At 48.2% G+C, this 25438-nt stretch overlaps 1 protein-coding gene across 1 annotated transcript; it reads left to right on the forward strand.

The window, feature by feature from the left end:
- The first annotated feature begins 10070 nt into the window (after nucleotides 1-10070).
- LOC149331795 (membrane metallo-endopeptidase-like 1) lies at nucleotides 10071-12413 on the forward strand. Its single transcript, XM_089557412.1, has one exon. It carries the CDS (start codon nucleotides 10071-10073, stop codon nucleotides 12411-12413), a length of 2343 nt encoding a protein of 780 aa, XP_089413538.1.
- The last annotated feature ends 13025 nt before the right edge of the window (nucleotides 12414-25438 follow it).

The following is a 25438-nucleotide window of genomic DNA, read 5'->3' on the forward strand; positions in this document are numbered from 1 at the left end:
GCCTCAAGAAAGCTCGTCAGGTGAAACCAAACCTCAAAACAATGCCAATTTGTTTTTTCGACGTCAGAGGAGTTGTCCATTGAGAATTTGTTCCGCAGTGTCAGACAGTTAGCCAGGCTTTCTACTTGGATGTTTTGAAAAGATTGGACAACAGAGTGCGGTGGAAGCGGCCAGATTTGTGGCGGTCGGGTGCCTGGTTTTTCCATCATGGCAATGCCCCTGCTCACACAGCCCTGTCTCTACGGCAATTTTGAACCAAAAATGTCATGACCCCTGTTCCTCAACCCTCATACTCTCCCGACCTTGCCCCGTGCTACTTTCTTTGTTTCTTAGAATGAAAAAAATAGGTGAATGGAAAGCGTTTCGCTGATGTTACCGAGGTGAAGAAAAAAACGACGGAGGCACTGTTAAGCATCACAAAAGATGAATTAAAACAATATTTTGAAAAATGGAATGAAAGATTCGACAAGCGTATCTTCGCAAGTGGGGAATACTTTGAAGGATATTGAAGGTCTGTGCTTAAAATGTGCACAAATAAGTTCAAACAAAAATAAGTCCGGTTTCTTTTGGGTACCCCCTCGTACTCTCGGGCCTCGGCCTATGCTCCGAACTTCGATAACACTGTGATCATTAGTTAAACAAAGCAATGACCGTGTCAACCGCAAAAAGGTAAAATCCCAAGCGAATGCCTGGATTCCAGCCGGTTTGCGCGAGCTTCGCCTATATTGTCGAGCGTGAAAAAAAGGCGGAATTTTCATCTAGGTGTCGATGATATCTTCTCCTTGGAAAGCCTATATAATGTGTAAACGTCTCTAAATGAAGCACTGCTGCTTCACCCCTCGTGCATAGCTAGTCTATCCATTCTTCGTCCTGTTTGTCTGTCTGTCTGTTTGTCTGTTTGTTGTTGTTGTTTTTTTGTTTCTTTGTTTCTTCACCAAGTCAAGTTCTCCACACACCCCCACCCCCCCACCACCCCTCCAGTACGTCATCTTAGTCTACTTTACAAAGAGTTCGGAGTCGGTGAGGGAACAAGCGCGGGTTAATGACATCCTGGTCGAAATCAAGGGGAAGAAATATGGGCTTGGGCAGGACATGTAATGCGAACGCAAGATAACCGCTGTTCCTTGAGGGTAACGGAGTGGATTCCAAGAGAAGGCAAGCACAGCAGGGGACGGCAGAAAGTTAGGTGGGCGGATGAGATTAAGAAGTTTGCGGTGATACGGTGGCTGAATCTGGCAAAGGACAGGGTTAATTGGAGAGACATGGGAGAGGCCTTTGCCCTCCTGCAGTGGGCGTAGTCAGGCTGATGATGATGATGATGATGGCTCTAAGATGTGTGCATATACAATATTTATTTAACTATATTAAATTCCCCTTGCGTTGCTGTCGCGTCTGAAATGAACTAATGCTACCGCTGCTTCGTCCTGGACACGGTCGTAGGAGAATAGTCTCATCAATAGCCTTCTAAGAAAGACTCACGTGGTTACAGCCAAAGCAGCTGCTTACTGGAAGGACGAGCGATGCGAACTCCCGTTATTAGCAAACATATCTGTTACGAAAAAATAGAGGCGTGAGCAGACGAAAGGCGATGCAGAAAACGGAAACCACAACCTGCTCCATCTTTCGTCTGTTCGCGCTGTTATTTTTACGATGCTTAACCAATTAGCTCAGCTGTCCGTATTAAAACTTATGTATACAGGGTGTTTTGCTTAAGACTTTAAACAATTTTTAAAAATGGGCTTGTTTTTTTAGTTACAAGAGGGCTTTTTTCGTCATAGCATTGTCAGCGGTGTAGTACCTCGGAAGGCAGCTAGGACGTCCTAACTAGCAAGCTGGTTAACTAAATATTGACTAACTTTTTAACTGTTACTGTTACGCTCCTTAATTATTGAGAGGCATGTAGCCCACTGTAAGAAAGATCCATATCATTTTTAAGAATTCTGAAAACGCAGTTAGCCTCGGTGCTCTTGCCCAGCAAATTTTGGCTGCATCGCTCCGAAAGAGATGCGCTTTCGAGAAGCTTTCAGGCAGCAACCTCTCCAGAGCACTTAACTCGTCGAAATAGCCATAATTTGTTAGGCCACAGCGCCGAGGGTAACTGAGGTTTCACAATTCTAAAAAAAATGATATGCATCTTTCTTACGGTGGGCTGCAGGCCTCTCTATAATTAAGGAGCCCAACAGTAATAGTTAAACAGTTAACTATTCAATAATTTAGTGAATAAAAGCTTGCTAGATGGAACGACTTTGCTCCATTCTGATGTGCTACACCGCTGACAATGCTATACCGAAAAAGGCGCTCTTCACAGTCAAAAAGCCCATTTTTGAAAATTGCGTAAAGTCTTAGGTGAAACAGCATGTATACTAGGCGTTTCAGTGAAGACTAAAAATTTTTAAAAAATAGGCTTCTTGGGGTAAAAATACGGGTTTCGCTGCATAGTATTGCCAGGGCTGGCGGACACAGAAAACAGGTTAACCGTCTTAAGTAATAAACTGGTTAACTAGATTTTAATAATTAACCTTTTAATTAGAACAATCAGGCGCCTAGTTGCAATTAGACATGAATACAGTGGAGCAAACATTAAAACTTCTAGCTGTAGCGTTCGTTGTTCAATATTATACAGGGTGTTTCACCTAAGACTTTCTGCAATTTTTAAAAATAAGCTCTTTGAATTAGATGCGCGCTTTTTCTGGCATAGCATTGTCAGTGGTGTAGTACATCATAATTCAACTAAGACGTGCTAACTAGCAGGCTTGTTAACCAAAATTTAATAGTTAACTTTTAAACTATTATCGTAGGGCTCCTTAATTATTGAGAGGCATGCAGCCCACCGTAAGTAATGTCCATATCCGTTTTTAGAATTTCGAGAACGCGATTATCCTCGGCGCTGTGGCCCAACAAATTTCGCCTATATCGCGCCAAAATACATGAGGTTTGAGAAGCTTGCAGGCAAAGCAACCTCTCCAGTGAACCTGACTCGTCGAAATAGCCAAAATTTCTTCGGCCACAGCGCCGAGGATAATCGCGTTCTCGAAATTCTAAAAACGGATATGGACATCACTTACGATGGGCTACATGCCTCTCAATAATTAAGGAGCCCAACGGTAATAGTTTAAAAGTTAACTATTAAATATTGGTTAACAAGCCTGCTAGTTAGCACGTCTTAGCTGCATTATGATGTACTACACCACTGACAATGCTATGGCAGAAAAAGCGCGCATCTAATTCAAATAGCTTATTTTTAAAAATTGCAGAAAGTCTTAGGTGAAACACCCTGTATACCACCCTGTTGCTTAGGCGCAAACCGAACACGTCTAGGAATTACGGACAAGCTTATTTTTCAGCGGAAAGTTGTTTATGAATGCAATTTTTATACGTGTTGTAAGATTCCACTGTAACAATAAATATGTTAGCAGATTTCTCCTCGGCAGGCTTACAATATTTTCCTATTAATGTTTTATGGTCAGTCAAATACCTTCTCCATCAGTTTTTTACGGCAATATTGACTACTCGATACGAGCGCTGCACCGACTACAAAAGAAGGATTTTGGTACGCATCGGCAGAATGGACCATTACCTTCCATATTTCCATATCAGTTCCTCACAATATTCCACAGCTGCCACACTATTAAAACTGATGTCCACGAATCCTGGAAATGAAGGTTCCTCCAGTTCTTCTGTGCTTTATGCGTCGCCTTTCAGCGGCCGCCTTACGACTTAGTGGCAACGTGATGGCGGGTCTACATGCTCTGTCAATCTTGTTTCCTTACTGACAACAAAAGGGGTTGAGTTAACATACTTTACTAACACAAAACATCTCGCTCAGGCAGGTGTTCGGGGAGGGAGCCTTCTAGCCCCTCTTCTTAACCCCGAAAATTATCCCATTTATTTCGGTTTTCAACCTTTACCTGCCTGGATCTGTTTACTCGTCCTATTAACTCGCACGCTCTAAAACACACCCACTCACCCTTTTACCTCGCTTATAACGTCGACGAAACACACATACTCCCACACGAATGCACATGACTCAATCAGACCCTTGAGGCATAAACTCAGACGCCCACTCCATCATTCGCTTGTTTTCTCGCATACAAACAACACACGAGCATTATACGCAGTGCACGTATACCTCACACACTCACCCATACACAAACGCACTCACACACTTGGCCAAGGCACCCACAAGCGTGCATGCGCATATCTACCACAACTTTCCCACCTATATTCCCTTCTTTTCTTTCTTCTTTCCCTTTCCCTCCCCAATTCCCCGCTTTGCGTTCCGTACCACGTATTCGCCAATTCCCCAACCCGCGCGCGCGCGGCAACGCTTCATCGGTCATTTGATATGCGAAAACCCCTCTTTCGCAGAGCAGACGACGTTGATGTATTGCGCGCAATTTCCAGGCAGGCGTCGTCGTCAGCACCGTGTGGCGCCACCATCGCCGCCGCCGACAGCGACACCGAACGGCGGTGCGAATGAACTCGTCGCCGCCGCTCCCTCCCCTCCGTCGCCTCCTCGCAACGTGTGTGCGGCCTAGGCTCGCGTGCGCTCACGCCAACCTCCGTGAAAAGACGAGAGCGGGGAATAAATGAGTGAACGCACCTTGGCTGCAGCAACCGGCGCCCGCCCGTCGAGTTGCTAAATAAACAGGTGCACCAGGCGTGCCTCTCCTGACGTGGATCGTGCTGAGCTAAACTTTCAACGGTGCTCGCTTTATTGTGACATTAACTTTATGTGTGCGTGTGTGTGTGTGTGTGTGCGTGTGTTCGTCTGTTATGACTGCGCCCGAAACTTTTTCTCGAAATAGCAGGCCTGTCACGTCCAGGTTCAAACACGCGCCTGGTCGTGGTGGCTTTCTTCGCTCACCGCGTTTCGACGGGAACGATTACTGAAACCACGACGCAGTCTTTGTTTTGTTGGTTTGTTTGAGGAAAAACTATACGTATTGATCGATGCATGCGGTGGAGGAAACTTTCCCGTTTAACAGCCTCATCAAATCGAATGTCTGTTTGTGACGACTAAATTGCCCCGCCTATTTTTTACTCCGACGCCTGAATAGGAGGAAGCGTGTATGAACAAGGCATGTTAGGCGGGGGGCAGGTAACCGATGGTCCATTAAGCTAATGGAGAGCATTCAGATGCAATGCACAGTTTTCACCAAAATTTCCAAATCAATGAAGTTTGTTTCTTACACGTGTGCTGGAGCACTTATAGGGCATCCCTTAGGCTCTAAATGTGCACAGGGCAGGGAGAAGACCTGTTTCCAGATTTATTGGTTTTGGGATGTCCACATCGGGTAAAACGCGAGCCTCACTGTCCAGTTACTTTCGGCAGATACGGTACTTGTAGCAGACAGCACAAGAAAGTCAGCTGGGAAGATGACGGTAGGAATTCTTCGGGGATAAGGCAGCCGAAGCTTACGCAGGACAGGATAAATTAGTCATCAGTGGGTAAACCCTTTTTCCTTAAGTCGACTCAGCGGTGTAAGACTGGTTTATTGTTTATGCGGGTTTAACGTCCCAACGCGACTCAGGCCATGAGGGACACCGCATTGAAGGGCTCCGGAAATTTCGACCACCTCGGAATCTTTAACGTGCACTGACATCGCACAGAACACGGGCCTCTAGAATTTCGCCTCCATCGAAATTTGACCGCCGCGGACGGGATCGAACCCGCGTCTTTCGGGTCAGTAGCCGAGCGTTATAACCACTGAGCCACCGCGGCGGGGTAAGAATGATGATCATTGCTTAAACAGGATCGAATTCATTTATAAAAGTTTCCGATTGTATCATTAGCAGTGTCTGCACCCGCAATACAAGCCTGCCTAGCCGAGGAATGTTTGTGTCAACTTAATGAAATAAACGCTGTAGGGAACATGTCACAGCGTACCAACAAACACTTCGCCCCCTTTTTCCAATCTTGCCTTCGCTTGACTACAATTTTTCAGAAAGAAAGAAGCCAAAAATTAAAACAGTAACCAAAGGTGTAGTCAACGGTGCGGTTCGAGAAGAGGAAGGGGGGGGGGGGGGGAGTTGAAGCGTTGCTCTTTGTGTTTGCACCTGCAGGTTTCCTGGATTCGGCACGCAATAAGCTGCACTAGAGTGCACTTTCCCGAGCGTTTACGAAGCGCGCGGGCGTATCAAGCATAACAAACTTTCGGCGTCACAGCACCCGCAGTATTAAATCCACCTGTAATAACGCGGGATTCCTCGCAAGTGCTCCACCACCTTCGGGGCTAAGCAAACACGGGCATCGGTGGCGAAACCTACAGCCAGGAAGAAGCAAACTTCAATGCGTTCCCGTTTTACGAGGATATAATAAAACGACTAAAAACACGTTTCCAGAAGTGCGCCTGTTTACCAAAAAGTCACCGGTCACGCAGAAGGCGTTTGTCTACGTCACTGCGCTGTAGAATACCGACCAACTTTACGGGGAAAACAAATGCGCCTATTCCACTCTCACGTCCCGCTTTCAGTTTTGACAAATGTCAAAGCGAAACAAGTTTTTCAGGGACCGGCTCCGCGTTAGACTTCGACTTCGGTTTCTATTTTTTTTTTTTTTTGCCTTTCGCGCACTCCGCGTCTTTGTTCAACGAAATCGTGGCGCTTTTTACTCAGCCTCAAAGCATACTCCGAGTGAGGAAACGAAATAACGGAGAATTTCATGCGCATAAAATTGACACGAGCTTTCGCGGTAGCGTCCCTGGAATACCAAGGTGACTTTGCTGTTGCGCGGTTCCGAAATTAAACGGCAAAGCCAGCTTCAAGAAGGGCTTCCAGCAATACACGTGGTGTAAGTGATACTCCCCCCTCCCCCGCCCCCCCTCCCAGCTCCCCTAAATAAAAAATATAAACTGAGGCTGAAAGCGACAGATCCCACGCGTATGCCAGCAAGTTAGATCAACAAGATAAACTGAAAACTTGGTACCCAAGTAGATGGGGCTTCACCGCATAGCGATGTTGTTTAGTGGCGTAGACACTTGCGCCTCAGTTTTTTTGTTTTTTTATGCTTGTTCTTCGGGTTTACTTTCGCAACCTTTGCATCACACATAGAATTGGAGCGGCGTACCGTGTTGGGCATCTACATGTTTAAATTCGAGGAAAATCGAGCAGATACAGATATGGCCGCAACGCCTCGACGCTGTCGGCGAACCGATATTGCGCGACTGAGTTGTGTCGACTTGTGGCTCCTACATACTACTTATCATAAGAAATAAAAAAAACCATTGGTAAGGCCTGGCTGTTGTTGCGCAGGAGATGTAAGTTTGCATCCCCCCCCCCCCCCTCCCTCAGTCCCGCTCACGCCGTCTTCTCAAGTTTTGCTGCTCTTCCTTCTCATGTAGTTTTTTTTTTTTTCAGCGTTTCCAGCTATTATCTTTCTCCTTTTCGCAACTTGTAGCAATTCTTTGCGTTTACTGCATTCCTGCATCATAGTCTGTGACTTCAACGAACACTGACTTTTTAGAGTGTCTTAATTTTTCTGCTGCTCTTTTTGTCTTTCATTTTTTTATCCCCTCACTCCTTTCTCCCAGTGTAGGGTAGCAAACCGATTATTCTTCCGGTTAACCTCCCTGCCTTTCCTCTTCTACCTCCTCCTCCTCCCTAAATTTAACGTCCGATAATTCAAGGAATCTGTTACTCCGTGCTTACCTTTTGCTATCGCGTTAGATAACACCCATTACTCGCAGCTCGCACACAGATTAGCTTGATCCGCCAGCGCAATGTATAACGAAAAACGTCTAAGAGGCGATCAAGTCACCGCAAGAATTGAATCGACAGCATGAGATTTCTTCTTTGTCGAAACTTCTAGGTGTGTTTGCGGCAGTTTATTTTGAAACTGACCGACCATGAACCGGCACATTCGGACTGTTAGTTGTATTACCAGGCATCTGATACGCTGTGATGGTGTCAACATTTGCATATATATATATCAATTTTTTTTTTCTTATTCCTGAATTCTATTTTCTATCTAGGTTACTGCATAGAAACTAGGTTGCTCACAACTCGGTGGGCAATTTATTGAGGACGTCATGACCTGCCCCATAAGCTCTTGACCAATCATTAATTTAATTGCGACCTGTTGTGGTGGCCAGGTCTTGATTATTTCACAATATCACGTGACCTCTCTCCACCAATCAAGCGAATTTCGTGACACCGGACATTGGCGGGGTTTTTGTGTGACAGCTCCAATGCTATAAACCTACACTAATGATATCACATTAAAAATAAACAAACTTCGCATCAGGTTCGCCTTTTCTCCGAAATGCTAAGGCTCTGGGCCTTCCTCTTTCATCTTTGTTTTTTATCAGTTGCCTGCAAGGTACTCTTTTATGTTGGGGTATCTTCATGTACGAAGCAATTCGTGCTGCCTGAAATTTGTGCGTCTCGAACCGGAACGGGGGTTATCTGCGAGGTGGTCATGAATCGTACCTTCTGCTTTGCCCTAATTCTCCTAGCTCGTGCTTTCATGCTAAGCGTAGTCCGGTTAATCAGTTATTCCACACCAGCGCATACCTTATCAGCATTACATCACAAGCAATACGTCTACTTATAAACAGAAAAGATTCCAAGACGTTTCGCGATCTATTTGGTGGCCACGTGATGACTACGTAAGGACCATGTGGTGTGCGCGTGTTAATTCCACCTACCGCAAATCAAACACACCACGAATGGCGCTATTTTTGCAAGCTATCGAACTATCGTGATGCATTTTTGCGTACAAACTGTGCACTACGCATAATGAAGTTAGCCCTAGGGACGAACTCCGGTTTTAATGACGGCTACCTTGAGTTCTTTCAGTGTCAACCCATCTTTGAGGTAGCAAGCTTTCTCGCATTTCATCTCCATCGAAATGTGGCTGCCGTGGTCGGAACTCAAACCCGCGACCTCGTATCAGCAACAGAACGTAACAGCAACTGAGTCAACATTTCGGGTCGTGCGGAGGTGAACACAACGAATTCCGCTCCGGTTTTCGGCGTTATTATTGAAACAGTATGTCAAAACCTTGCGCCGAAAGTTCTCCTAAACTGCTGTAAAGTTTTGACGAAGCGGTCATAATCAATCAAAGTTCCACTTTTCTCCCACTCATTTCTGTCAGTAGTTCACGTCATTTCGTTTCGTCGAATGACACCATGATCGGTAACCCGACAAAACCGCAAGAGAAAATACGTGTTATCCTTGCACACCGACATGCAGCACAAAGTGACGAAAGCTGCGGCATGCGTTTAAAATAAATTCCTTTCTTCCATTAAAAATTGCAATAATAAAGCTTCAGAACCTCGCAACAAAAGCTTAGTTCGTTAGATCTCCGACTTTGGCAAAGAATATTTCCCAGCTTCCTTTTTATATCGGTAGTCAAATTTTACACGCCTCTTTCATCCACTATGTTCATTCTATTTTGTCGAGTATGTACAGTTTTTGTCAAAAGTAACCAGGCTCATTGGTTTCCTTCTCATTCGTATAATAGAGCCTTAGAGCCTTCATGGCTTCTCTAAACATCAAAATGTTCTTTGAAGGTGAGAACAGAGACTCTTCTTACCATGCAGAGATTTAGAGCCTGAGGACTGGCATAATAGCTTTAATATACGACGGAGACGAAAAACATGCAGCCTGGTTACTTTTGACAAAGACTGTACGTGCAGCCTGACCTTTGAGCTTAAACCATAGTTCATGGGATCCCTTGATCGAGTGCCAGGGGAGCATTTTCTATTCTGCCCAAAATTCTGCTGTACCGCGGCCCAGTTCTACCGATTAATAATGTCAGTGTTGAGTACCGCCATGGTAAGGCTGCGTAGAGAGACCTATTGTTATCTTTGATGGTCACCTGATAACCTTTTTCAAAGTCCTAGTCACGGGGCGCTTTCAATAAGGTTTTGGCACCACCACGCACCCAGCAGGGTTCCTCAATGGGCGAAGACGAAGTAGCTCTCGATCGCGCGAGAGGGTCGCGCGGGCGCACCCGTTTTCCGGCCAGAAGAAGAGAAGACCGTCTCCTGAGTCCAGGCCCATCTCCGCGCTCTGGCTTCGGGTGCCCCTGCTGCGGCGCGGGGCTGATAAACCGCACGAAGGCCATGTCCGAGTCCTCGGAGGAGCTCGCCATTCAGGCTACGCGGCAGTCCGGTGCGGGTCGCAACGCCGCTCCACACCGCAACGTAATGGCCGGCGTTGACGTCATTGTCGGTGGAGCCGGTGGCCAAGAGGTCGTCGGCGAGAGGGGCACGAAACACGCCACCACGGTGCTTTACTTTCTGACAGCGAGCGCCATCTTCGTGTCCGTCGTCTCCCTCCTGATCGGCCTCCTGCCGTGGCGGGCGTTAGGCTTCGGCGCCGACGCCAGAGACCTGCTGGGCCGGTCGCTACCGGACGACGACGACCGGGCGGACTCCCGGGCACCGGCCGTCATCCGACCGTACCTGGGCGGCCACAGCCACGGAGACGAGGGCGACTCGCGAGTCTGTTCTACCGTGGCATGCGAGAAAGAAGGCGGCGTGCTGTTCCGCCAGCTCGAGTTCCACCAAGAGCCCTGCGACGACTTCTACGCGTACGTCTGCAAGCGCTGGGAGACGGCGCACAAGCTGCCCTACGGCGCGGCGCGCGTCTCCGTCGACGACACGCTGCTGGACGAGTACGAGCTTCTGCTCGCTGACGTCATTCAGCGGGGGCGGCCTGGTTACGAGGCCGTCAAGGACATCTTCTTGCGCTGCGAGTACCCCCGCAAGGGGGACACACACTGGCTTGACACCCTGGCCAAGATAGGACTCCATCCGTTCCCGGTGCGACTCAAGGAGGGAACCAACCTAGACAAGGTCGTTAAGGACCTTATGAGTATCGGCATTCAACCTCTGTTCAGCCTCTCCGTAGAGCGCAGTGTTGAGAACCCCGAGCAATCGTACTTGCTCGTCGGGCAGCCGGACCTTCTCATGGGACCTCTGCGGCTTGGCTTGGACATCGAGTACTCATACCTGGACGAAGCACTCTCCGGTTTCATAAGTGAGATATCCGAGCAGAACCACACTGCTCGTAGCAATGTCTTCAAGGTCGAGCGCTTTCTTTCGGCTTCTATGGACCGGCACCAGATTGAAGGATCGGGCCTGAACGACGAGCTCGTCGACGTCACCGAGCAGTTTCCTAAGTTGGCTCGACAGATCCGGACCATAGTTTCCGAGGCCTTCGGCACAGACCTGTCTAAAAGGCCGCTCAAGACCTACTCACTCAAATACCTGCATGCCCTGGAAACCGGCGACCTGACCAAGAACCTTGAAGAGTACCTAAACTATCTAGCCTTTCGAACGGCTGTCGAGATTGCCGCGGACAACGAGATAGACCTTGGCGATCTGATGGCTGTCTCCTACTCCCGGTACTCTGGTTACCCCGCTCCAAGGCCCATCACCCGCCGCAGGTTGTGCATCCGAATGATGAACCGCTTCGAACCGAACCTCATCATGCACATGAGCATGGACTCTGCCGCGACGAAGCTAGGCGGCAAGGCTTCCTTCAACTCTCTCCTCGACCTTCTGGAGACCGTCTTGAACGAAACCCTCTACGCTCAGACAGAGTTTGACAAAGACTTCCGGGACAGCCTAGTCGAGTCTGTGGCCGCGATCAACTGGGAACCCATCGTCCCGGACGCGGTAACATCACACAACGAACTCTTCCGGCGTCTGGTCTCAATATACGAGACAGCTTCCGGTAGCAAGAGGGTCATCGAGAGCTACATGGCGCTGTCGACCATGTTCCGGTTCAGAGACTTTGCCCAGAAGGACCTGGATAAGTGGGTTGGCTGGAGAGGTGGCATGCTGAGCACATACGCGCAGCTCGAGGCCCCTTTCCTCAAACTTGAAATTCCTCTTCCAGTCTTCGACTTCCTCCGCGACCCAGACGCCTCGCTTGAACGCTTCCAGCTTCCTCGGATCGGCGCACGTGTCTTCTACGCACTCTACAACGCCATCTACCACCTGGCCTACAACTACGGCGCCGGAAAGAAGCCAGCCATCTTCGTGTCCAAGTTGCACGCCCTCATGGATTGTCTAGGCAGGCAGTACGGTAAGCTCCGCTGGACCGAGTCCCGACGACGCATCGGACGCAACACCTACTACTCGAACCTCTTGGACTTCTTGGCCCTGGAGCCGACGTACCATGCTTTCATGCGTTATGCCGACCGCGCCAGCAAGAATGAGAGGCTGCCCAAGTTGGAGAACCTGACGCCCAAACAGTTGTTCTTCGTAGAATACGCGCGCAACTTCTGCGAAGTGAATAACGCAACGTTTCTGGATCGAGTGCTGGATGAGGGTGACAAGGCTCCAGGGTGGTACAGAGTCAACGGACCGCTCCGAAACTTCAAGCCGTTCGCTGATGCGTTCTTGTGCAAGCCTAACTCGTTCATGAACCCTCTACACACTTGCAGCCTCAAGTAGAGCCTCCGAAGACAGTGCTCAGTGTTTAACATGCCGCAACGGCTGTGAGAAGCAGACCTGGTCGAAGCTTAGCGGCGGACCGCACCAGCAGACTTCTCCGCCTCCAAATAAACGGCACTCTCTGAGCTCCACGTGGCTATATCTAGTGTGTTCGTGTTGTTTTTCAGTCTTTTGCCCTAACTTTATCTTTTATCATTCGGTTACCTCAATTAGATCTACCTTGCACAAGCAATATTCACCTCATTTCCGAAAAAATTGCTATCTTAATCATGCCACAGTACTATTTGCCACACCAAGCTGCCTTAACCTTCTCTTGAAAGCCATTGCTGGGCTCTTTAAAGAGCCTCACCTATTATTAAAGGCATTTCACCACCACCACTCCGTTAACCTAAAAACCATCGCTTATCTTCTCTCTACAATAGATGCTTCCCCCAATTCATTCCTTTGCGTTACATTTTGGCTTGTGTAATCATTGTAGATTTATGGTATTAAATTAAAGTGACATGTTTAAGGGTCTGCTGTTATTGGGTCGTATTGTGTAATATTTATCGGTCTTGTATGCGTCATGCTTAACAGACGAATACGATATTCGGTAATGCGAAGTTTGAGCACAGCCCTTTTAGTTGTCCCCCTTCGGAACCTTCCCATGGGCGCCACTCTTCAACTGTTCATTCCTCCGCTTTCACCCTAGCAGGCGGCGTTTCACTTTGTTACTACCTGCCACCGGTCACATATCATGTTACAGGGTAACCTGTGACCAGGGTGGCGTGTTAGCTAGCCATTCTGCTGGCCACCCTCCGTGATCTTCCCATGGTAGCCACCTTGCAGGTGGCATTTCGATCTGCTACTTGGACGACCGGTTACGCCGAATACGCCGATGCCGATTACGACTCGGAATCCGGGAACGGGCGCCCAACAGCTGCGCTTTGAAAACTTACTGCAATTAACTGCACTGCTGGCTGTCATTCTGCAGGGAAAACGAAAATATAGAACTTGTCATGCTAAGAGACTTTTGTTCACTTATTCAAACGATGTGAAGGACCTAGCTACGATTACCGGCGCTGAGCGGCGAAAATTTTTCCCATCGTAAGATTTTCTGTACAAAGCAACCCGTTAGCCGCAAGTATACTTAAGGTTGGTCAGGTTTTAAAAAAAAAGATAGACTGAGCGTGCCAGTGTCCAATCGGCAGAAGAGGTACGGAAGTAAAATTTAGATGTCTCTAAATGTCGAGGAATGTTGTTGTTGTTGTCCTCTAGATAATGGCGCGTACCCACTGCGGGGGATTGGCCAAGACACAGGCGGCAACTGATAGGTGCACAAAATGTTAAACAAGAAAATAATCGTTGGGAAAAATAAAATAATTATGATAATAATAGCAATTAGGAAATAAATGAAAGGATCTCAGATGTATAATTGAAATATTCTAAACAAATGCTGTGAGATCGGTGACTGAAATAGAGAACGGGGCTAAATATTCCACGTTTCAGAAAGCTTTCGTTCTAGAGGAATATTGATCATGAGGAAGAGCAGAGCTTAAGACGGCAGCCGTTTAGTGTCTGTAAGGAAGTTTTGCATGGCGGAGAGCACATTCCAGTTGCTGTGCCCAAGGGAGGAAGCCCCATATGAAAATGGCACATACCCACGCGGGGGGATTGGCCAGGTTTAAAAAGTTGGAGGCTTATCAAGGTTAAGCCCCGCGGATGCGAAACAGCCTTCGTTTTGAATTCTTATTATTAACGTCCTTAGCGTTTGGAGGCATCTTGACCGCATACACGCCCGGCGCAAAGACGTTGGCGCGGTTGCGGGCACAGAGACTGACGCGACGGCGGGCGCGCGCCGCTTCATCCCTGGCGTGACGTCACATATCACGTGATGCAGCGATGGTGGCGCCGCCACCGCGTCGCGCGCGACGGCGCGAACCGAAGCGTGGAGGCCTCCGCCGGGCGACGTCCGACGGCGCGATATGAGGCCCCCTCTGCAGCCGGTGTTACGTCATCACGTGACGTCACATCATGTGATCTCACTTCAAGGTCAATGGTGGCCATCGCCGCGCGTCGCGCGAAGGCCCGAAACCTACGTTAGTATGCTTCGCATAAAAAAAAAAAATAGAGTGAGCGTGCCAGTGTCCAACCAGCACAAGAGGTACGGAAGTAAAATTTAGATGTCTCTAAATCCAAGCGGCTTCTTCTTTCTCGTGCAGTGTCATCGCTAGATCAGTAATTTTACTCAGCGTTTACTACGGGAAAATGTATGCGTGCGGTGGCAGCTCAAGGCGCTTTCGCCTGTGGGCTCGTACCCCAAGCGAGCTCTAGTGTCACGCCAAAATTCTTGCCGTGTTGAAACTACCTTTCCTAGGCGCTTTAACTTATCAGCCACTCCATTTTTAGGTAGTAGTTTCATGTTTGGGGAGTACGCCACTATTTGTCAGTACTCTGCAAAGACTTTCGCTAACGTAAACAAAAGCACAGCAAACATCTTTCGCAGATGGCAACAGCGTGTGTTATACTAGACCCCAGTGACCAAGCCTTCGTCTTTGGTCGGAGTAGAAGCAAAGAGACGCCTACAATCATCGCCTACAATCACCGCCTACAATCAGTGCGCGTGTACATTACGAAACTTCGGGAAGGGGTTAGAGCAACATACTTCAACGGAACACAAGCGTAATAAAACTTCGGTAAATGTGATAGATAGGAAAGAAAAAAGAATAATGAGGGGAAAATTGCTTAACGGTTTGGAAGGCAAACCGTAAACAAACAGACTAAGAGGGCCACCACACCGCTTAGGGTGATGCTAAAGGTAGGAACAGAGTCAGCGGTCTAGCTACGCCAGATGGTCTCCGATGGACGGGGCGACCGAGGTTGGGAACCCTAGGTGTACGCAATAGGCTCACACAAAGAGAAGGCAGGTGTGCCGAGGTACGTTATTCATCCCACCTGTCCGACTATCTTTTCCATTCAGCTGCTGCTACTGCTACTGCTCCCCGAACCGTCGGGTCCCGAAACGCAACATCTACAATGCTTCCCGTGCTCGTGGCCGAGGCTGACAGTTTCCCATTCGTTTTCCTTCCACTTATCTATCCTACCTGCCATGCGTAGACCCTTATATACGCGCCTTACTCGTCGCCCCTCTACAGGGCACGGACCAGGTGCGGTACGTGTATCAAGGATAGAAAAGCTCGGCTGGCTTCCCCTCTTTGCACCGTTCATTCTATGTGCCAGCCAGTCGCTTGGCTCTCAAAAGAAACGGCCGACACTGAGAATTACTCCGAGCCTCCATTGCCCGTTACGCGGCGTGCTCGTCGGGCGGGCAATAGCCGCTCGGGCTGGCTCGATGGCCACTCTCCCTTAGTCTAAAGGCGGTGTGAGTGATGGTAGGCCGTTATCTCTGCCCAGCTGTCTCTGGAGCACCGGGATTGGAGCAGAGAAGCGCCGCTTTCTGTACTATTTATTCCTGGTTCTTCTTTTGTTGTTGTTTTCGAGCTCCTAGAGTTCTGCGGACTCGTCAAGTTGCCAAGTGGCAGCTTTTTTTCCGTAGCCCTCCATCTGTAGCACCGATGGAAATAAAGATTTGATTTGATTTGATTTGATTTGAACCTCCTAGAGAACACGAAGGAATGAGGGCACCTGTAAAGCTTTGTTTTCTGTACGGCTGCGCCGCATGCGAACAAAGCCATTTTGCATTTTGGAAGGAGGCAACTGTTGTATTCAGGAGGCTCAATAATAACGACGAGATTTAAACTTTAGGGTCCATCGTGAGTGTTTTCTGACATGTTAAGAATTAAATGAATTAAACTGATTTGAAAAGTTCTTGTGGGCACCATGGCCGAGATGCAAATGTGAACGGTTGAAGTTGCTGCGTGGGAGTAAGACAGCGAAGTGTAAGGGCCTCGGAGAATCTGGCAGGCGTTTCGAAACTCCATGCAACCTTAAGGGAGCATTCAAACTTGGTTAACTCTTAACTTGCAGAGTAAAAAGATGCACGGGTGTGTATAATACCAACTCATAAATGTGCATTTTTTTATTTTTGTGGCTAATATTCGCCCACTCCTTGTTACACGTCTTGTCGTTTGCATATATTTTAAAGAGTACCGTTAGTAGGCACGATGGCATTGACTATAGCTGTTTTATTTTATAGGTGTACCACAGAAGCCCTACTGGAGAGTCATATAGTTGCGTTGTGCTTTATGTAGAATAAGCAGCTAAGGCTATCGTACGGCGGTCAAGTGGCGACGGGGAGGGATTCAATATAAGAGGTAAAAAAAATGTCAGTGATGGAATTTTCCATCAACGTCGCTTACACCTTGAACAACGTTGAGGACGTTCGTACCGAAAGGTATATTGCCACAAACCTGTTGAGGCATCAGCTACGCCTGCTATTCCATTAAATGTGAGCAAAAAATATGGCGCGAAGGAGTTTTATGGTCGGTAGTTTCAAGCAGATGCATTTTCAACCGAGAGAACAATGAACGAACAGGAGTAATCAACAGAAGATACGGATGAAAAAAAGACAGGACGAGGATATGCGTAATGCTCAGACATTTCCTTGGTAACGGGAGTGGGACTAGTGGGGCCATCTTTGGGTGTTTGCAATCACGAGTATATGTCCTGCTCGTAACACGTGTGCAGCCTTTTTGCACCTCATCGCGGCCGTACTTATCAATTTTAGCTCCCAACCCAGAGAATTCCCAACAATCTAGATATCCATTTTTGCTATGAACTATCACGCACCAGAAACGCTTTATGAACTCTGTGGAATGGCAACGGTAATTCGGTCATGACTTTAAAGGAACTTCTTCAGGCCTGCTTAGACTTGATATTTATGAATAACTAGTGAAATCTTTATATCTTGCCTGCCAGGGCTCATAATATGAGAAACAAAGTGCGAGTTCTATCAATACGACAGTGAGCATCATTATTAAGTGCAACAAACTGCAAACGGCCGGCATGGCACAAGGGCCCAATTCGTTATAGCTCTCCTCCTCATCCGCTGTTTTATATTCTTGGGGGAACCGGTATCATCCTACACAACCGTCACAACATATTGTCAAATCTCGATTATTCGAGCTTGAAGCGGGAATGAAGTCTGTTAGAATGGTGCGATGTGAGAATTACGTAAGAGCATTTTGAATACATTCCATGCTATCAGAACTAAGGAATCAGTTCAAATAGACATAAAGTTCGAATTCCACCAGTTCGATTTTACAAGGTTGAATACATTGGCACCCAAAAAGGTTACAGGCACGAAATTCTGAACTTAAACAAACAATACAATTTGTTTCACGGGTTTATGGAGATGCCCCTAGCAAGTTTCATTCGCAGGCGTTGAGTGGAACGTAGGTTAATATGGTTTTGAATGCGGTCAGAGGAACCACTTGGCATTTCCAACCGCATCGAGCGATGTCAAGGTGCACTTGCCCCAATCATCGTGATGTCACTGAACTGAGTGGTGAACAGTGCTTCCTGGCAACGCTGACGTCATAAGGATTGTCGTAGTCCAGGTTGGCTGGTCGACGGTGACGTCAAGACGCACTCAGCGCTGGCGCCGACTGAGGCCGAAACTGGCGGCGCAGAATCATTTGCAATTAATTATTAACGCTTCATAGTGATGTTTCGAGCTCATTTTTTATGTTTACTAGGCATACAGGCCTTTTTAGGCAACGAAACGGACACTCAGAAACTTCGTGTCTGTACCCCTTAAAGCAGGCAGAGCCATCGTTCAGCCTTTCAATGAGTGAGTGGCTGAGGGAGGGAATGATGAATGTGTGTGTGCGTGTATGTGTGTGTGTGTGTGTGTGTGTGTGTACGTGCGTGCGCATGTGTGTGTCTTTTTACGTACGTGTGTGTATCTCTTCATGTGTATCTGTGTCTGTATCTATGTGTATTTGTATGTGTCTGTGCGTGCCTGTTTGTTTATCAGTGTGTGTGTGTGCCTGTTCGCGTGTGTGTGTTTGAGTTTGTACGTATCAGTGTGTGCGTGTGCGTGCGTGTGTGTGCGTGCGTGTGCGTGCGTGCGTGCGTGCGTGCGCGCGTTCATATACGTGTCTGTGTGTGTGGGGGTGTGTGCGTGTCTCTGTGTGTATCTATGTGTGTGCGTCTGTGTGTTTACTTGTGCGTGTGCGTCGGTGTGCACCTGTGTGTTTCTGTGCGTGTTTGTGTAGAGAGCGAGTGAGCGATCTAAAAGTATTTCTTAGTCCTACCAACTCTACGAAACAGGCAGCTCCCTGGTTAACCACCTCACCTCCATCACTTGACTCGCAGCTTCAGGAGCGCCTCGCGGTCTGCTTCCCTCATACCATGCAAAACTCCCCGCTCGTGCACTTCACCGTTATTGCTTTCGTTCGCCACCAGCGCGACCCGCCATCTGTGACCACCACAGGCACTGACGCTGAAGTCAGGAGCCTCGCCTCACTCTCGAAGTACTAAGAAAGATGAAAAGAATAATAAGAAAGAAGGAAAACCAAGACACGTGCCAGATCGCCCTCCGCGACCCACATATACAGCCACGGGGTGGCGCGGTCGCTTGTCAAAGGCGTTCCGATAGCGCCGACCGACAAAAGGCAGCGAGTCAGGCTCGCTGCCTCGCTCACCGCTAGTGCGCAAGCGGCAGCGGTCTATTCTGCCTCCCCCCCCCCCCCCCCCCTCCGGCATATATGGAGTTCCATTCTTCCGTTCTTCCTTCCTTCCTTCCTTCCTTCCTTCGTTCCCCGCCGCCTTCTCTTAAGATCTCGCTCGCCTCGCTTGAGGCGCGTGGGGCTTTTGTCCCCGTCCGGCCATAGAGGGTCGTGCACCGCACCGCGCACCAAAGAAGTTGGAGCCAAGTCTTCTTTTCCCCAAAACAAGAAGAAGGAATGGAAAGGAAGTATTCCGAGTCGCGAAATTCTGTGCAGCGCTCCCGAATCTGAAGAGGGCATAATGACGAACGGCTGCTCTCATGCACGGTGCAGAGCGTTCATTTAGTAGGCCGTCGAGATGCATGCGGAGTGCCAAGCACCCTGTACCGCACGCAATATCGTTTCTGTGTTCTATCTAATGCCGATTTGGCTTTGTTTGGTTTATGGGGTTTAACGTCCCAAAGCGACTCAGGCTATGAGGGACGCCGTAGTGAAGGACTCCGGAAATTTCGATCACCTGGGGTCCTTTAACGTGCACTGACATCGCACAGTACACGGGCCTCAAGAATTTCGCCTGCATCGAAATTGGACCACCGCGGCCGGGATCGAACCCGCGTCTTTCGGGCCAGCAGCCGAGCACCATAACCACTGGGCGAACGCTGCGGTAATGGCGATTTCAGTTGAGTCGAGCAAATAGCCTAAGAACACGCTTCCTGTGGATGATTTATACCTGTGAAAACAGAACAGAACAAACCTGGATAACTTTTCTTTGGACGCGTTTACTCTCTCGGCCATAAAAAAAAAAGGTGCATAACTCCTCCTTTACCTTTTTAGAGTGCTGAGTCATACTCGCATAACTCAAGGTCGCGTTGGTATGGAACTGAAGGTTATTCAAGCGTGACCAGTGGGTGGTACCATTGGTACACAGATTGTGGACCACCTAGTTTGCGTAGAAGGTTCGGTGTGGTATCAAGCGATTCAGAGCGTTACGGAGCATAACATTACAGGTCGAATCAAAGCGTAGCTCTTCATGCGATTCGCATCGACGACCTTTGGTTCCCCAAACCGTGACTTCTTGAAACTTCAAACGTCCATTACGGACAAACTAATTGACGTAGGACATTCGAAGTGGTGTCAAACGATTTGTCTTCTTGCTCTGTATACGTTGGCATTAAAAAAATAGATATCCGGTCATAAAGAAAAACGTATCGCATATAGCGAAGAGGGTTAATGACGCAATATAAGTTCGATATTGCTAACGCTCGATATTCATACGCTGCCTCAGGGTTGTGCTCTTATTTGTTCTCTTTCGAAGCAGCCGCTTGGACCACGTTACACCGGCCGGTAGAAACTTTGATCCCGTCACACTAATCCGGATGTTTGTGATAAGAGAAAGCACTCTCGAAAGCCCTCTTTCGGCAGCTGAATAGGTGTAAGAAACATAAACTTTGTAGTAAATGATGTTGATGGCATTCGTTACCAAAAAAACTACACTTTCACCTCTGAGCGAAAGAAAACATTACGCACGTGGGACAGAATAGTGAGTGTTCATTAGGATGTATCCTGTGTAGCCCTGTGGGACATATTCGTTTGATAAATGTTGTTTCTATAATAGGTGCTGTAATGAGGTAAAATGCACGGTGGGGAGGAACGGATTGTGCGACTATGCTTTATTTCCTACCCCGGAGAAGCACACAACTATGTCGTTTCTGTTTTTGTTATGATATCAGGCTTAAAACAGGCTTCCTGCAGAACAGCGAAATCCATATGACAGGACAGCAGTGCAGTACTGCAATGCCTCGTACACGCTTCTGAGTGAAAAGTTTGGTATACAAGCGTAATGTCAATTAACAAAAAATAGGTTGGGGCAACCGAAAAGAAAATAAAATAATAAGCCCCTGCCTGCACCAAATGTCAATTAACAGTCGATAGCTCTCACCTTACCGATCGCTACTAGCCACTATCGTCTCTTATACGTCTCCCGTTGGGCTTCATTATCTATCGTGCTCGCAACCGTTCCCACTGCATGCACAGGCGCTTCTGGCATCCCCAGCATCCTTCCCATCATCCCCACCATGAGGTCCTGCAAGTTCATTATGGTTTTACTTCGTGGTCCAGTCGTTGTCACACCCAGCGTTGTTTTCATTATCGCTTCCATAGTTTCCAGCATGTTCACCACTGATTTCCACTATGGCCAGCGTCATGCCCACTTTTTCCACCAAGAAATCCAGCTTAGATCATGGTGGAATTTCGGACAGGAAAAATCTTGCCTTTCCTTTAGCCTATTTCAACAGTGAACTTTATTAGCGGAGTAGACAAAGTAGACACGGCTAGCCCACGTGAATGCAAGGTTGATGGTGGGTACCGGCAACTTGGAAGCGGTCGCTTCAAGACAGAGCCCACAGCAAAGACACGAAAGTCTTCAGCGACACGTGGAGCTCCATCGCACCGTGCTGCGCCTTCATCCTAAGCTTTTTCTCTTTGTCGATATACCACGAGCGCGGAGCGTCGTCCCACTCGCGCGCTCACGGCGGCGTTATTTAAGACGACCGACCTCGAAGTCATTTGTCTTTCACCTCTCCCGCCGCTTCCCTTATGACCCTCTTCCCTCCGTCATTTTTCCTCTTGGCTTCTTGGGTTTTCCCTTCAGGCCCTCTTTGACCCAACGCCCCACACAGCGGCCGACCCCCATCTGTCCGTTTCGTTCGTCGACGTCATCAATATGCCCTTCCGGAGTTCCACCAACTTTTTTCTCCCGTCCGACGCGTTAGCTTTCGTTCATGGTGGGGACCACGGATGCTTTTCTCCGTGTGGGATCGGGCTTCCGTGGCACAATAGGATGGTTTTTCATTTTATGCTGCGTGTAATAATGTTAAGAAGGAACTGCGTAGTATCACTTGAAACGAAACACCGACGTAACTACCATCGCGGAACATAGTCAATAGGTGCCGCACTTAAAGTTATTCTTATGTTCCCTAACATCAGTTGATTTATTACTGCATTTTTGTGAGTGCCAGTACCCTTGAGCAGCGTACAGGTCTCGGCAAGTTGGTGCGACATGCTTGCCCAAATCTTTACGCTGCTCAATCATATTTCTAGTACATCGGGTTCCTTTTCTCTTGAATTTTTATATTCGTGTGTTCTCATTTCCTTGGCTGCCAACGCTGAATGTCAAGCAAGCGCTCATGGATATTGCTTACGCTCCAGGACTTCACCAGTGGTGGCCGCTTGCGGATGTGTTTTCTTTTTGTCTTCTGCGTCTTTTCGTGCCACGCCATTCCTCCTAGAGTCAGTGGCCTTGTCAGTGCTTTTTTTTTTTGGTCATGCGGCTCAATAGACCAAGCTCCTAGGACCTCATGCTGACTGTGATTGGATCATGATACTTATATTTTGCACCCTCACGAAGCATAGCCCTTCGACCTGAAATATACAAAAATATTTTTAAATAAGTAACTTGAAGGAAAAAGAGAGCAGAGCGGTTCGGGGAACAAATGCGAGTGAATAATACCCTTGCTGAAGTCAAGAAGATATCACTATGTCCAGATCATGCAATGCCAAGGAAAGATAATCGATGGCTGTAGGTATAGGGTAACTGAAAGGATTCTAAGGGAAGGCAAGTGTAAGAGGGCACCATGGAGTCAGGTGGGCGGATGAGATTAGGGATTTTTCGGGAATAAGGAGGCTGCAGCTAACGCTATATAGGGTAAATTGGGAATCAATAGTAAAGGTTCGTGCTGTGGTAGACGCACTCAAACAGTTGATTATGATGATGACCTGGAAGGTTACCGTCGTTGGTTTCAACTTAAAACGCTCCTGCATTAGGACTAGCTTCTCGAGCCAAAACTTCGCGACAGGGAACGAGCTGAGCGCATTTCTATGTCGCCCTAACAGCCCTGTCACATGTTAGTCATAGTTCCTCAGGATGTAGGTGGTTTAGAAGTTGTATTTCGTCCGCACACCTAACTATCTGTGTTCAGAAGCGATCAAACAGTTGAAGTCTCGTTCGGGTAACTTGACAGGCCAATCAGGGTTTGCTGTGCGGGTAAAGCGAACGTGGAAGAAGAATGTGACAAGAAATTGTGTGGCTCAGCTGCGGAGTTCATTCACTGTAACTGTGACAACTAGATGAATCTTGAGGTTTGTGTGCTGTTCACGCGACTTAATAAACTGCGACTTAAAAGACCCTCTGTGATGACGTCATTTGTTTCGGAAGAAAACAGCGAGACCTCGAGGTGTGCGAGTTTATCAGCTGACGCCATGAAACGCGATAGTACTTCTAAATGAGACTCCTTCATTTTCGCAAGCTGTGCCCAATATCGAATGGGACACTTAAGTTCCCCCTTAAGGGTATGACCCGACAGCCTTAATACCTCAATGCCCATCTATGCAGAACTCGTTGTTATATACTTAACATTCATGGATCCCTGGAAGCGTTCATACCCATCCTGAGGCAGTGGTGCAGCGGTTAATCTATCCGCCACTGCCTTGCGATGGCAGGTGCTGCCGCTGGTGGTGCTTGTGTGACCCAGGTTGCTCTTCCGGCGCATCCTCTCGCGATCAATCATTAACCTAACTGCCACCTACCACGGTGCGCAGTTTTCTCAAAACCCGGTTGTGATGATGCCTCAAGGTTACGTGACCAAGGTGGCCAACCTGCCTGCTCCGGTTTCTTCTCTTAACATCTTTCGTGGAATTTTCGCTCACGGTCACCGACGCCGACGACGACGACAACGACGCCGGCGACACGAGCTTCATAACGCTATCGCGTTTGGTTGCTGATTCCTTAGCAAGGGCCTCTCTCTGTGGCCCAATAATTGCCGTCCTGCCAACCTGCGCATATACAGCTGCGGTGAGGTTTCGCAGTTACACAATATTTCAGGAATATTCAGCCTCGGCGCTTACTTCATCTCCCGATTATCCGCACCTTCTGCACCCTTGGAGTAGCAAAGACTGGAGCTCCCGTAGGCTGGAGGTCTCTTTCACGCGTTTGCGATGCCGAGTTCCTCAGCTGAATTTCTACCTTACAGATCTGGGCTGGCGGGTTCTCCACTGTGCCCATTTTGTGCCGAGCCTGAGACAGTGGATCTAGAGCTGTGCTCGGACCGCAAATTTCAGCCCGCACCCGGCCCGAGCCCTACACTACTGACGGAGGCCCGGCCCGGCCCGACACTGAAGAAACCTAAGCCCGCCCGGGCCTGGCCTGAATTAAGGCCCGGCCCGGGCCCGGCCTGACGTGCAAAACTGAAATTGAAGTGACGATGAAACAGAAAGAGATAATTTAAGAAAAATTAGTTTATTTCGATGTTTTTAAAAAGCTCGGCTCTCATGGTCTAGATGAAAATTAGTGAGTATATGCAAACACGGCGCATGTAGAGAGTTATCACTCCGAGTTATTATGTAAAAACAACAAATCATCCATTGATGACAGCTTGAGGCAAGTGCGGCGCTCCTGCATAATGAACCCGCTCATGTGGAGATTAGTTTCGAACCTTGCAACAGTAGGGCGGCTGGAGCCACGCAGGAGCAATCGCGATCGCGAAGCCCGGCCGGCCCGTCCGAGACAAATATACCGTGGCCCGAGCCCGGCCCGGACCCGGGTGAATAGACTTCCGCAAGGCCCGAGCCCGGCTCGCGGGCCGGGTACGGGCTTTCGGGCCGGCCCGAGCCCGTGCACAGCTCTAAGTGGATCACTACCTGCTGTTCTGCCGCCGATTCTCTTCTTTGAGGAGGCGCCTATTAGAAATTCCGTTTCATCAGCTGGGTCTTCCTGTGTCCACTGAGGTTGTTCTTTCCTTTGGCGCTACTTCGCTTGGACGAAGCAACAGGAGTGCGCGCTGTGCAGTTCAAAAATTTCTTCTAGAAACACAGCGGCTCCCATGCTAATATTAATTTTATTTATTTATTTTTCTATTTGTTTTCATTTTTATGATTATCAAACAGTTCATTTATTCTTATTATTTTTGTCTCTCTTTAAGTCAATACAAAATTGAGCCATTCCATATGTTGCATTCAAATTTGCAGATAAAGCCGTCGTCCCATCTTCGATCTCCCAGCTGACAGGACCCCTTTCGTTGCATCGTCCAATCTGTCAGCCTATACCCTATTAATACTCCTTTCCCTCTAAAACTGCTAATCATTCTAACAGTTCACCGCCTGTGTCTTGGCCACTCCCCCATAGTGGGTACGTGCCATTCTACTTGAGGCCAACCAACCAATATGCACGACACTGTCCCCAACTTCGCTCGCACTACCGCAGTCACCTTGCCCTCCGCTGTGTCACTCACTGTCAAACCTTCACTCAGCGCAGCCAGTGTGACCAAACTGAACGCTCCCTACCGTCTCAGAGCATTCGGTCGCCACCATCCACTTCAGGAGTCTTATCGCGAAAGGCAGGTTTCCGTCGAGCTCGGAAAA

Source organism: Amblyomma mixtum, chromosome 8 (assembly GCF_055824585.1).
Source record: "Amblyomma mixtum isolate Tamu chromosome 8, ASM5582458v1, whole genome shotgun sequence".
In the NCBI taxonomy this organism is placed as follows: Eukaryota; Metazoa; Arthropoda; class Arachnida; order Ixodida; family Ixodidae; genus Amblyomma; species Amblyomma mixtum.